At 46.8% G+C, this 13454-nt stretch overlaps 1 protein-coding gene across 11 annotated transcripts in view; it reads left to right on the plus strand.

Moving 5' to 3' along the window:
* Positions 1–13454, plus strand: part of pcnt (pericentrin) — a 30325-nt gene that overhangs the window by 16235 nt on the left and 636 nt on the right. For 3 of the 11 annotated variants that reach the window (XM_070546834.1, XM_070546826.1, XM_070546828.1), the window contains 28 exons: positions 109–269; positions 390–556; positions 646–812; positions 881–1043; positions 1134–1376; positions 1687–1919; positions 1988–2095; positions 3602–3622; positions 3940–4176; positions 4244–4417; positions 4564–4716; positions 4872–5051; positions 5124–6050; positions 7497–7667; positions 7738–7903; positions 7975–8309; positions 8392–8500; positions 8618–8787; positions 8885–9151; positions 9275–9429; positions 9532–9661; positions 9749–10540; positions 10611–10829; positions 10908–11123; positions 11202–11428; positions 11510–11589; positions 11662–11800; positions 11874–11992. In XM_070546834.1, the coding sequence (XP_070402935.1) occupies positions 109–269; positions 390–556; positions 646–812; positions 881–1043; positions 1134–1376; positions 1687–1919; positions 1988–2095; positions 3602–3622; positions 3940–4176; positions 4244–4417; positions 4564–4716; positions 4872–5051; positions 5124–6050; positions 7497–7667; positions 7738–7903; positions 7975–8309; positions 8392–8500; positions 8618–8787; positions 8885–9151; positions 9275–9429; positions 9532–9661; positions 9749–10540; positions 10611–10829; positions 10908–11123; positions 11202–11428; positions 11510–11589; positions 11662–11800; positions 11874–11992 (6229 nt within the window). The remainder of the gene's footprint in view (positions 1–108; positions 270–389; positions 557–645; positions 813–880; positions 1044–1133; positions 1377–1686; positions 1920–1987; positions 2096–3601; positions 3623–3939; positions 4177–4243; positions 4418–4563; positions 4717–4871; positions 5052–5123; positions 6051–7496; positions 7668–7737; positions 7904–7974; positions 8310–8391; positions 8501–8617; positions 8788–8884; positions 9152–9274; positions 9430–9531; positions 9662–9748; positions 10541–10610; positions 10830–10907; positions 11124–11201; positions 11429–11509; positions 11590–11661; positions 11801–11873; positions 11993–13454) is intronic. The other 8 variants (XM_070546835.1, XM_070546830.1, XM_070546831.1 and 5 more) reach the window with 7 other exon arrangements.

The following is a 13454-nucleotide window of genomic DNA, read 5'->3' on the forward strand; positions in this document are numbered from 1 at the left end:
TTAGGGAGAGGGGAAAGTGAATTGGCTTTTACCACTTCTGCATGATAGTTGGTCACACGGAGGTTTTCTCTACTCCAAAGTTTGTGTGTCTGTTGTTTTTCCCTCCAGCTGCGTGCAGAGGTTGGGTGTCTGCAGGAAGAGCTTCAAGGAAAACGTGTAGAGATGGAGACCTTGGACACCATCCTTCAAAGGAGGGAGAGAGAGAGTCAGGAGGGGGGTAATCTTCTGAAGATGCTCACTGATGACCTACATGCTGCTAAAGAGGAGAAGTAAGTTAATAGTAGGAGTCTGGAGGAGAACATCAGACAACAAAAAAGTGGCAGTTTTTCGTGTTAAGTTTTATCGTCAAATATGACTTTGTTTTTGATTTTGCTCTTTTATCCCTCCAGATGCAGACTTCAAAATGCTAATGAGAAGCTGAGTAAGGTACTGATTGAGATGCTTCGTGGTGTCATAGCAACAGAAGATCTGATTGGACAAAAGATCAATACCAGAACCACCACAGGTGAGCAGGTGACCCACCGGAGCTCAGAGAACAAAGATATCCAGGAATCAGGTGTGTGGGTTTGAGTTCTGCTCTTTTAAACTTAAATGTGTGACTTGTGAAGATAAAACCATCTAACCACGGATCTTTTTCTGTTGCAGACCTGACATCAGAGGAGGCGGAGCTGACCCAGCTGCTCTGTGAAAGCCTGCTGGTTTCAGACTCCCAGATCAGTCCTGCAGGAGAAGAGTCTGCTCTAAATGCCTGCAGCAGGTTACGACACGCCGTTGACACGCTGCTGGATCTGCTGAACCAGGCCAACGCTCAAGTAGGTGAATCCTGACTGACCTCCACTCACACCACGCTTTAGCTCTAAAAGGATTCTCTTTTCTTCAGCTGGAGCAAACTCGTAACGTCCATCTGTCTTTGGAGGAAAAGTTCTCCCAAGGCAGAGAAGACACCACCCAGCTCCTGGAACAACACAGACTCCTAATGAAGCAACTCGACCAGGAGGCCAAGCTGAAGACTCAGCTGCAGCTGGAGCTCCACAAGGCCGAAGGTGATCAGTCTGAATGCTGCTGTGCATCGACTCATACCACACATCTTCTGTCACCATGTTGGTTCTGACGTATCAACACCATGTGCTCAGGGCTTTTGGGGGGCTATGTGGCTGAAAAAGCTGCTTTAGAGGAGTCTCTGCAGCAGAAGGAGGCTCAAGAAGAAAAGTTGGTGGAGGAGGTGGAGGGTCTGAAGCTGAAGCTGCACCAGCTGCAGACCCTCACGGTTGAGCTGGAGAGCCTCAGAGCCAAGCATCAGGAGCTGAGCGAGGAGCACACACTCCTCCTGCGCCAGAAGGAGCATCTCTCTGCTGGACTTGGAGAGAGGGAGAAAGGTGAGCGGGAAACAAGTGATGTGTGTCTGCTCACGTTTTAATATGACCTGTTCAGGTGAGCCTCACAGTACAGCCGTGTCTGTCTGTGCTCAGATGGGCCTTCTCTCCACCGGCCACTGCAGTTTAGATCATGATGCAGGTGTGTGTGTGTGTGTGTGTGGGGGGGGGGGGGTGTTTGCAGTGCTGTGTGACTGTAACACTGCCTTTAGCAGCTATAGCAGATCTTGTTGGGATGCTGTGCCGTGTGTATAAACCATGTTTTCTGATTTCAATAATAATCTCATCCGCCTTCGTCGTTTCCTTCTCTAAGCTTTGCTAGCAGAAACCGAGCGTTTGATCCAAGACAGGCTGGATTTGCAGCGGCAGGCAGAGAAAGACCACGGCAGCCTGTCGCAGCGCCTCAGGGCTCTAGAGAGGGAACTGGAGGATCACCAGACCAAAGACGTGGAGAAAGAGCTGCACCACCAGACCCACACCGAAGACCTGAGCCAGCAAGTCCAGGCTTTGGAGAAACAGTTGAAACACGACAGACAGTTTATAGAGGTCAGCTTTGTATTTGTTTTCCCTTTATTTGGATTAAATTTCTAACCATGCTTTTATTTCTCCTGCAGGAGCAGGCAGTGGAGCGAGAACACGAACGAGACGAGTTCCAGCAGGAGATCCTCAGACTGGAAGCCCGACTCAGACAGACGACTGCTGTGGACCACAAAGGACACAAGGTGAGGACCCTAACCCTTCTGTAGGACGTGTCTGTTAAATATTAAACAATCATTACTTCACACAGTTCCTTTTCTGTGATGTGTCCACTATATTTGCTTAACTTCATTCACTGTGATTGAATTATGAATTAAAAAAGATGGCATTGGTTTGTTTTTAGGTCTTTTTTTAAAGCAACAATTGTCACATTAATCTTTTTAAGACCGGCACTCCTATTTGCATATCTGTGTTCAAATGCTTGTAGAACTGAAACTATATAAGATAGAACAAACTTTTTTTTTTTTTTTGCATATTAAACCGGAGGAGTTACACTTACATCTCACACACTGAACATGTCCTAGAGCGCTGTGTATTCCCGCTAACGAGTTAGCAAAAAACAACCACAATGCACAAATTACAAAAAATGTTTTCACTCACAGACGCTGTATCTGCAGCTCACAGGGCTTCGCACGCTAGAATAAACGTCATCACGTTGTCGACATGAACTGTCACATGATTAACACTCACCCAATCACATGCTTTGACATCATTTTCCCGCGAATTGTAGTTCTTTGTAGTCCCAATCTTTCGGCTTTTTGTTGTACTTTTTCGCAATAACACATTTAGACAAACACGTCCTACACACATCACACACCCACTACAAACTCTCGACACACTCACACACCACTACGAACGTTTTGATGACTCACGGACCCGCCAAACGGTACACCCTCCCTCCTCGAAGCGGTTGACGCCTTTACAGCGCCGGATGATGATGGAGTTTCTGTTTCCTCACGTATATATTCATGAAGTATTCTTTATTAGTATTATTATTAGTGAGAGAAAAAGAAAACTATATACTACTGAAAAATTAGCTACAAATATTCAACATTATTATATTAGACTCCTGCTGATTATTATTATTATTTATGTTTTTGTTTTTGGTTAGTTTATATAAATGAGTGTATCTCAGAAACTAATTTTTAGAGGCACTTCAAATAAATTTGCTGTTGTTTGAAAGGATTGTGTGCAACTTTTTTTCATTGACAATTTTGAGGGATAAAGCTGTGGCATTTCTGTATAATGAAAAATGTGTGAAAACAACTAAAAGATTTTAAATTTCTGTATGGATAATTGCATTTTTTAGTAAATTATTTGGATGCTGTGAACATTTTACATATATATCATTAAAATATAGAATGTAATGGTTGTATTGATGCATAGAAAGTTGAAATACTCCACAAAGTGGCACCACAGCATGTAAAAATGTAAATATAAGTTCTGGCAAACTTGTTCTATGGCAGGTTCTAAAGGGTTAAATCATCCTTTAGTTCATGAAGTAACGTGTGTGTGTGTGAGTGTGAGTGTGAGAGTGTGAGTGTGTGTGAGTGATTCTGAATAACTGAATAATAGTCCTCCTCAGCGTGTGAGGCTGTGTTGATGTGTGTGATGCTGCGTCGTGTGTTTTCCACAAGCCTGACTGTTATTATGTGTTTATTATTCCTGTGCTGCTGAATGGACTGCTGTAGTTTGAAGACTTGATTTTGCAGGTATGAAAACTATTTGTAGCTTACTTGTAGTTTCTCTAGACTTTCTCTGCATAATTTCACTTTTTTCTTCCTTTGCAACCCTCCTCGGTGCTCGTCGCACATCCTTTCCCCATCACTAGCTAATATTTAGTTAATTTTTCACATTTTATTTGTTTATCCCGGCTTCCTTGCTCCAGAACGGCCTAACTTCAGCCTTGGAATGGCTTATTTACCTTTCTTGATAAATCACATAGTTTTATTGTTTGTAAACCCACTCTTTGTTGTTTGAAAGCTCTAAAAACCTGCTACCCTAAATGATGCTACTGCTGTCTCTGCAGGTGGAGAGTCTACAAGCTGTTCTCAAAGATAAAACGGAGGACCACGCCTCGTTGCTTGCAGCCAATCAGCAAGCTCAACGGGATCTCGCTGAGCGAAACGAGGAAATAGACAAGCTAGCGGGGCGAATCAGAGAGCTGGAACAAGCGCTTCTTGGCAGCGCCGAGAGACTCCGCACTGTCAGTCAGCTGGAGCAAGAGCTTCACAGAGCCAAGTTGAGAGAACAGGAGCTGACTCGGGTAAATGAACAACACACCTTTAGTTTACCTGTTTACACCCTTCCTCACCCACCTCCTCCTCTGTTAGGACAAGCTCGCTCTGGAGCAGCAGCAACTCTCCAGCAGGCTTCAGATCTCAGCTCTGCAGTCCAAACTGGATGAGACCAGACACTGTTACCATGACAACACACAGGACCCCACTCAGGAGCTTAGGGATGCCTTGGACACCGCTCAGCAGAACCTGCTCAGCAAAGAACAAGAGGTCAGGGTGTTCTGTAAAACTGGTTCATGTAGGATTTAGATAATGAGTCACGGGTTTGACAACAGCGCCACCTTTTGGAATGATTGACCATTAGCATGAGTTTGCTAAACTATTCATGTGTTTTTTTTCTCTCTGTTGTCTCCCAGGTTGGGGTCTTGGTTGTGCAGTTGGAGGACGTGCAGAGAGACCTGGCCCTGAAGGAAGCTGAACTGAAACACCTCACGCTTCAGCTGGAGCTCCTCACAAATAAGAGCACAGTTCACGCTCAGGAGCTCCAGGAGGAGATTTCCTTCCTAAATGTAAGAGTTGGCTGAAATTCAAATAGAAGTTTAAATATAAAACCAGCTGCCTAAAGGCAGCTGAACCCAACATTTCTTTAATGATTTTTACACTTCATATTTGTTCAGTTGTGTCATTGTTGAGACTGAAGTGGAATTGTGTTGGTGACTTACAGGAGAAAGTGTTGGCCCTCACCAGACCCAGCGAGGAGAAAGAAGAGCCCGCTGGCATGGAGGAACCTGATGAACACGCTCTTCCTGCAGCTCTTCTCCAGGAGAAAAACCAGGAGATCGACCACCTGAACTGTGAGATCCAAAGACTGGAGCAGGAGCTGGAGAACTCCGCAGATCACAAGGTCGGTGTAAGAGCAGACGCTTGTTTTTGTGTCCTTTTACCTTCTTAGAAACCTTTTTATTTCTCCTAAAAGGCCTTGAAGGCTGAGCTGGAGGATCTGCACTCTCAGGTTGAACATCTTCAGGCTGAAATAACAAGAGTACGTCACGAAAAGCAGGAAGAAGTGGAACGCCTCCATGAGGTCATCAGCACGCTGCAGGCAGAGCTTGCCACCTTGGGTCCTAACCTGCATGAAGTCAGTGACTCTCAGGATGGTGATAGCATCAACCCCTCACCTGCCCCGAGCCCGGAGCCTTACAGGGATCATGTCCCGGAACAAGAAGGGAGAGGGAAGCCCAAGAGTCTGAAGCATGAGCTCAGCCTGACAAACACTGCCTCCCTCTGGTCTCGTCTCAAGGCCCTGCAGAGTCAGTTTGAGATGGCCGTGGCTGAGAAAGAAGGATTGGAGCGACTACTTCTCACGCAGGAGGAAGAGTACCGAAGACAGGGAGAGGAGTTTGGGAAGAGGCTCAAAGTCGAGAGGGAAAAGTCGGACGAAATCCAAGGTTTCCTCACACTGAAGGAAGTAGAGCTGGAGGAGTTAAAAGCCAAACTTGAGGACGAGAGGAACCATTGGAAGGTCCAAGTTGAAGAGAAAGCTCGCCTTGACTCCCTGGTTTTGGATTTGCAGAATAATGAAAAAGACACAAGGAAGGAGATTGAAATGTTGAAAACGACAGAGAAGGAGATGAGGCAAAATATGGAGGTCCTTGGAGAAACCAGCCTTACTCTTGAGAGGCAAGTCCAGGAGACGAGAGCAGAGGGCAGGGACAGGATTCAGACGCTGGAGACGGTGAACGGAGAACTTTCAGCCGAACGGGACGCTCTGAGGAATAGGGAGAGCCAGCTGCAGGAGGAAATAGAAAAGCTGAGACAGGAAGTTACATCACTGAAAGTCCTCGTGCAGGAGCTGACGGCTAAAGCCGAGGAGAAAGAGACGAATCAAGAACAGGAAGATCTGGTGAGTTCCTTTAAGGCCAAAGCAAAGGCAAGTCTCATCACTAGGGGTTGTATGAACTAGTCGACTTCACTGCTCTTTAGTGACTTTTTATGCCTGTCATCGATTAGTCGCTGTCACGTGATAATGACCGACAAGATGCAGTCCTCGGAAAAGACAGCAGGTGACAAGCCCCTGCACTGTGCCAGAGCGTCGGTACTGACACCCGCGGTAAAACGGACATTTAACCAAATTGTGACCTTTACCCTCTTGCAATTTAATGTTCCCCTCACCCCCATCCTAACCTTAACCAGCTTGCACATGCGAAGCTCTGATTGTTGATGCGCTCCAGACATCTGCGTCCTGAGCACGGCCACAGTAACATTATCAAATCAGGTGTCGCCACCTCAAAAACTAATTTAACACGCGATCGTTCATGTCGGCTCATTTCCTTTTATGTTTTCTGTCTGTATTTGTGCCTGATGCGTTTCGCTGCTGTGGAGCGGGGCGCATCACCTGTTTTGTCCTCCGGTGACGCACCACTGATGCGGCCGGCGCGCACTCTGCTGTTTTTGCGGTCAGTAGATCTTTTAGAACTGCAGTTCAAAGGTAACTCATAAGGTGAATATGAACCCAGGTAGCCGTTTTTCTTTAGGATTGAGAGGAAATGCAGGAAGATAATAAACAGACGGAACAGAAAAATAGTCAAATAAAAACAAGTTAGTTTTTGTACCTGGTGGTTGCAACAAACAGACACCATTGAAGGTAATCAGAAGTGAGGAACAGAAAATGAAATAATTGTTTTAATGTTTAGAGCAGCAGGAACTCTGAGAGGCTGCAGGCGCATCAGTGAGTTTGCGGCAGGGGGAGAGGAGAGAGGACTGAAGCGGAGCAGTATAGATGCAGAAACTACCGTTGTTAAGAGAGATGTGTTTAACTTAGAAAATGTGGGCACAATTTTAATTGTCAAAAACTCCAGCGAACCAACCGATCCCGAAAAATTAAGTCATGCAGCCCCCACTCATCACATCTAGTTAAATGTGCTTAAATAGATTTGGATGTTTTTAGAGGTAAAAGAGGCTTATTTCATTCTTTAAGTCATGCTTTGTGATTCTAGATCTTTAAACAGAATGGTTTACTCAGACCTTTACCCCAACCAACCAGAGTTTCAGCATACAGCTGTGCCACAGACCACATCTGGTCCTAATTAGGGGCGTTGCCGTGGTGACGTGTTGCAGCACAGCAACTACAGAAACATAGGGAGGAAGTGACTTTAAAAATGAGGAAGTTAAAGGAAAAGCTTGGGTAGCTTTTGGTTGCATTTACTCCTGAGTCTGTGGCCGTGGCGATGTGGTGGGAAGCAGCTGCAATGGTTTTAGGAGACGTGTGAGAGTTCTGCTTAGCTTAGCCTAGCTTAGCTCGTAACAGCTTCTGGGAGATATGTAAAACAAACGCTCCACTTTCACTCAGACTCACGCCGACGTGACCCTGGCTAAAGCAGATACCGCTTTGAGACTGAGGGAGGCGGAGTTTTCCAAGCTGAGGACAGAGTACGAGACACTGAGGACGGAGCTGACTGCTATGAAACAAGGGCTGAGCTCCACCACAAAGAAAACGGAAAGCTTTCATGACAACAAACAGGTGAGTTCAGGAGGAGCAGAGGAGAGAATCAAACTAATTTATACTTGATGTTTATTATTTCTGTTTTCAGACCAAAGATCAATATCTTGTTGACCTGGAAACAGAAAACAATCAGCTGAAGGCAGAACTGCAGCATCTCCAGGAGGACCTAGCGCTACAGGAAGAGAAACTAGCATACCAGAGAAGAGAACTACAGGAACTACATCAATGGCGTCACCAGAGCTTCCCACAGCGGGGTGAGCACCTGCAGATTGAAACATTTCTTGTTGTTCTGAGGTAAGACTAACACCTTTGCTGCTTTCATCAGACGTTTCTCACCTGGGCTTTGAGGATGGTCTGACCATCTCCCGTGATGAAGCGTCTCTGAGCTCTCCAGAAGTTTTGAGGAGACTCGATTGTTCCGAAGACAGAATCCGAGAACGCTTTCAAACTTCTGCACTCGACTCCCGTCTGTTTGAGCTCAGCGGCATGAACAACACAAGCCTCGATCCTCCTCAGGATAAAACCTCTCCCAGGGTTGCTATGGAGCCTCCGCGCTCCAGGACCATCACTCCAGATCCAGAAACTCAGAGCAGCCACTCTCCAAAGTCTTTATCCGGCTCTGACAACTTCTCCGTTCTCAACTCAGTGGAGGCTGAAAAAGTATGCAGCACAAAAGAGTCATGCATGTACGTTATCTGGACTTTTCTGTGTTTTTTGTGTTAAAATATATATTTTTTTTTTGGTGGTGCATGAGCTGGAAGGACTTGACCTAACAGCACCTCCATCTCCTCTTGGCTCCACCTCCTCCCTGTCGGCACAAGAATGGAACACCAGTGATGGTTACGGCAGCAGTAAGTACCTCTGCAGCCGGACAGCTTAGCAGGTTATTGGTCACCCGGCTGCTGCAGCGGGGCTCTTTTAGATTGGAAAGTAGAAGATGACTCTGTTTTTGTCGTTTCATTGTTCAGACGTGAGTTCAGAGCTGGGCGCGAGGCTGAGAGTGGAGCTGGAACAAACGGAAAGGCTGGATGCTCAGTTTGTTCAGTACCTGCGCTGCAGAGGCATGAACCCCACTGCCAACACAGACAGTGCTGCAGGGAGCATGAGCTACTGTGATGACTTGTCACCTGAACTTCAGGTAAGTTTTTATAAACACCATCAGCAGCAGGTAAAACCACTGTAAGTCTGATGCTTTTAGCTTTTTTTTTTTTTTTTTTTTTTTTTTTGCTTTACAGGATCTGTTAAAAAAAGTGTATCAAGAAAGCTGCAGGATTCTCACTCTGAGCCAGCGTGGCGCCGCTCCATCAGCCCATCCTCGTGTTTTTGATCTAAAAGCCTTCCCCACCGATCAAACTCGGCGTCTCTCAACTTCAGGGGACCGTGGTGATAAAGCACCATCACCTGATCCTCCCATGAGCTGGCAGCAGGAGAAGAGAGCGCTGCAGGAGACGGTGATCGCTCTCAGAGAGCTGCTCTGTCGAATGGCTCAGAGAAACACACAGGTGCGTTTCCACGGTTATCTCACGGTATTGTAGATGCTTTGGGGTATTTTTATTTACTCCTGTTTCTGATTTAACATTTTTAGAAGCAATCCTTGGTGCTGATGATATTCTTTTTCTCCTCAGTCTGATTACATCGACGATGACTGGCACAGACGCCAGCTACAGACCGACGGGCAGGTGGAATCTCAGCTGAGGGCAGAGCTGGAGGAGAACCAGAACCAGTTAAAATGTTCCCACAATGCTTTGCAGGAGCAAAAGAATAAAATACTGTCACTTAGGTATGTTTCATGCTCTAAAAACATGGACTTTAGTTTATTTTTTACCTGTAACATGTTGAAAAGGGGTGAAAACTAAAGCTGGAATGTTATCCTGTGTGTCAGGCTGACTGCAGAGGAAGGGGAGGAAGCTTTGAGGAGGGAACAGACCAAAGTTAAGGAGCTTCAGAAAGAACTGGAGCAGGAGAGAGCTCTGATTCTCCGTAGAGACAAAGAGGAGGAGGAGAGGAGAGAGGTGAGATGACAATGAAACTAGCATTAATGCTAGGGTTTTGGTTGGAACAGAACTTTAAAAGAGCTTGACCCTCTGTCCTTTCCCTAGGCCGCTCATGTGTCCCATGAGAAGCACCGCTCTGAGGTGAACTCTCTAAAGGGCCAGGTGGAGCAGGAGATGGTGGCCTTCAGCAATCTCAAACAAGAGCTACAGATCGAACAATCACGAAGTTCGCTGTTGGAGAAGTGCTTGGAGGACACTCACAAAGCTCAAGAAGATGAACGCCAGCGTTTTGCACATCAGCAGGAGCTCTGTTTACAGGAAAAGTCTCAAATCGAATGCCTTCTGCATGAAGCGGAGTCTCGCCTGACTGAAATCCACTCTAAGCTCGCGGATTCTCACAAGAGGGTTGATGAGGAGCGAGACCGCTGGTCCAGGCAGGTGGACGAGCTCAGCCGCAGACATGAGGCCGATGCAGCCAGAGACCAGAATTTCATCTTAGAGCTGCGCTCCCAGCTGGACCAGGAGCGGAGGCAGGAGGAGGAGCTGGCAGCTGTGGTGAACAAGCTGAGGACCGAGCTGCTTCAGAGCAGGAGAAGATGGGAAGAAGAGGATAAAACGAGGCGGGAGCAGCTTCAGAGGGAGCAGGAGGCGGTTAGCAAGTACCGAGTTCTAGTGGAGACTTTAAAAGAGCAAAAACAGGACATCACCCATGCTTTAGAGGCTGAGAGGGAGCAATCCAGACGACACGGGGTGGAACTAGTGGAGCTGAAGGAGATGGTCCGTCTGCTAAAGGAGAAGGAGAGGGAGAGGGAGGACCAGGTCGAGAGGGAGAGGAGAAGGGGAAGGCAAGAGCAGAAGGACAGGGAGATTCGTCAGGAGAGGACCAATAAAAAGCTTGTAAGTTATCACACCAAGTATCTTCACGCGTAATGCTTTTGATTTTTAAAGGAATTTTTTCTGACTGAAGCTGGAGCTGGAGATGCTGAGGCAGCTGGATCAGCGGCGCATGCAGGAGCTGCAGTACACGCTCACCGAGCTGGAGAGAGACGAGAGAGAGATGGTTGCTCAGAGGCTGTCTGGCTCGGCCCCGGGACAGCAGCTCGAAGCCGCGCCTGCTTCTGTGCCGCGTCACAGTAACTCCCCGGCTGACCGCGACCAGACCGCCACCTCACAGCCACGCCAGCAGGTAGTCAAGGGAGCGACACTGAAACTTGATAAAATGCTAACAAAACTAGTACATTAATGACGAAATGCACCATCATAGGTGGGGTCCACACCTTCATCTAGCCTGTTGGAGAGTTTGCTGAAGGAGAATTCGACGTTGACAGAACAGGTGACATCACTGAGTCGTGAGCGGACCACGTACAAAAATAGGCTCACCTGTGTGGAGAAACAGCTGCGGCGAGCAGAGAACGAGCTCGCCAAGGTCGCTGCAGAAACAGAAAACCGACCCGTTAATGATGCAACCAGCAACAGCAGGGTCAGTAGGAGACAAAACGTTTAATCGTGTTTGGGTCAGAACGTGCAGCTGATAAAGCCGCTGCTGCTTGTGTTACAGCTGCAGCGTTACTACGAGCGCTACCTGCGCGCCGAGAGCTTCAGGAAGGCCCTGGTTTATCAAAAGCGCTACCTGCTGCTCCTGCTGGGAGGGTTTCAAGACTGTGAGGAGGCCACGCTGTGTCTGATTGCTCGTATGGGAGCACGGCCCTCGCCCCCCCTCACATCCCAACGCAAACCCCTGAGGCGATTCAGGGCGGCGGTTCGAGCCGTCATAGCGGTGTTCAGGTAGGACGTAACTGATGATGTGGTTTGGCGGCCCTGGCCTTGTGTTTAAATCCAGCCTCTGTGTGTTTTTTATTTTTTTAGAATGAGGTTCCTCACTAGGAAATGGCAGAGAGCAATCAGACGACTCCCCTACTCAGGGACGGCTAATGGACACGCCCCAGGTCTGTTACACACACACACACACACACACACACACGCACTCATGCACGCATTGTTATAATTTCTGTCTTTAGCAGGACCTAAAGCTGAAGTCTTAAGGCAGCAGCAGCCTAGATCAAACTCTGACCCAACACAGGTCAGAGACAACAGTAACCATGGAGACGGTGTGTTCTCCATAGTTCCATCCAGCAAGTCTTTCAGGTGGCGCAGCAGGTCTGGACTTCGGTTCCATAGATTTATTTTGTGTTGTCATCAGAAATGTTACAACGATCTGTTTTCTCCTCAGATTGCACTCCGACACCACTTTGTCCTCCGGTGGGACGTCTCAGGATCCTGAGCGGTCCCTGACAGAATACATCCATCATCTAGAGAAAGTACAGCAGCGTTTGGTGGGAACTTTGCAAGGTGAGCAAAAATAAAAACCCTGTTGGCTCAGATTAATGTCATCGTAACCAACTCAGTGGACTAATCTGTTTGAAATCCTTTTAAATTGTTGTTTTAGCAGATCTGAATCACTGGTTGCGCTGCACTTTCTTGGTGTTTGCTAAATGTTTTTAAATTGTTTTTAGTCCTCTATGGTTTTGATATTTATTGTTATTTATTATTTTGTGCTCTGTTGATGGCGGACCATCTGTAATTTAATAGCCATGAGCAATTACAATAAAGTATATTCTATTCTATTCTATTCTATTCAACTCTCATAGTCCCATTTTTAGACCAAAGGTGGAGTGTCTGAATCTGGTGTCATCCTGTGACATCTGAGCAGTATCTGATGCTGAAAGTACCACATGAGTCCCTTTTACTGTGGAAAACAAAAGAAAAATCTGGGAAACTGGCAATAAAACAAAATCTTTCTGATATAAATACTTACCGTAAATCCTCTAATACAGACCCGGGTCTGTATTTGACTCAAGCTCATCAAGCTCCAGGCCTTTATTGGAAGGAGGACCAGTATTAGAGGCAGGCCTCAATTTCTATTTGAGCAAAATGAACTAATGGTTCGTTGGAGTTTTTGACGGTTAAAATTGCGCCCACATTTTCAAAGTTAAACACATTTATTTTAACAACGGTAGTTTCTGCTTCAGCCCTCCCCCCCCTCCCCCTGCGCAGTGGCCGCACACTCACTGATGCGCCTGCAGCCCCTCAGAGTTCCTGTTGCTCTAAACATTCAAATAATTATTTCATTTCTGTTCCTCGCTTCTGATTACCTTCAGTGGTGTCTGTTTGTTGCAACCACCAGGTACAAAAACTAACTTGTTTTTATTTGACTATTTTTCTGTCCTGTCTGTTTATTATCTTCCTGCATCTCCTCTCAATCCTAAAGAAAAACTGCTACCCGGGTTCATATTCACCTTATGAGTTACCTTTGAACTGCAGTTCTAAAAGATCTCCCGACCGCAAAAACAGCGGAGTGCTTGCCGGCCACATCAGTGAGGTGCGTCACCAAGGACAAAACAGGTGATGCGCCCCGATCCACAGCAGCGAAGCGCATCAGGCACAAATAAAAGAATAAAAGACAGAAAACATAAAAGGAAATGAGCCGACATGAACGATCGCGTGTTAAATTAGTTTTTGAGGTGGCGACACCTGATTTGATAATGTTACTGTGGCCGTGCTCAGGACGCAGATGTCTGGAGCACGTCTACAATCAGAGCGTTGCATGCGCAAGCTGGTTAAGGTTAGGATGGGGGTGAGGGGAATGTTAAATTGCAAGAGGGAAACGTCACAATTTGGTTAAATGTCCGTTTTACGGCGGGTGTCGGTACCGACGCTCTGGCACAGCGCTTGCATCCCGACGCGCAGGAGCTTGTCACCTGCTGACAGCAGGCTGCTGTCTTTTCCGTGGACTGCATCTTGCCGGTCATTA

Source organism: Nothobranchius furzeri, chromosome 18 (genome assembly GCF_043380555.1).
Source record: "Nothobranchius furzeri strain GRZ-AD chromosome 18, NfurGRZ-RIMD1, whole genome shotgun sequence".
NCBI classification, from domain to species: Eukaryota; Metazoa; Chordata; class Actinopteri; order Cyprinodontiformes; family Nothobranchiidae; genus Nothobranchius; species Nothobranchius furzeri.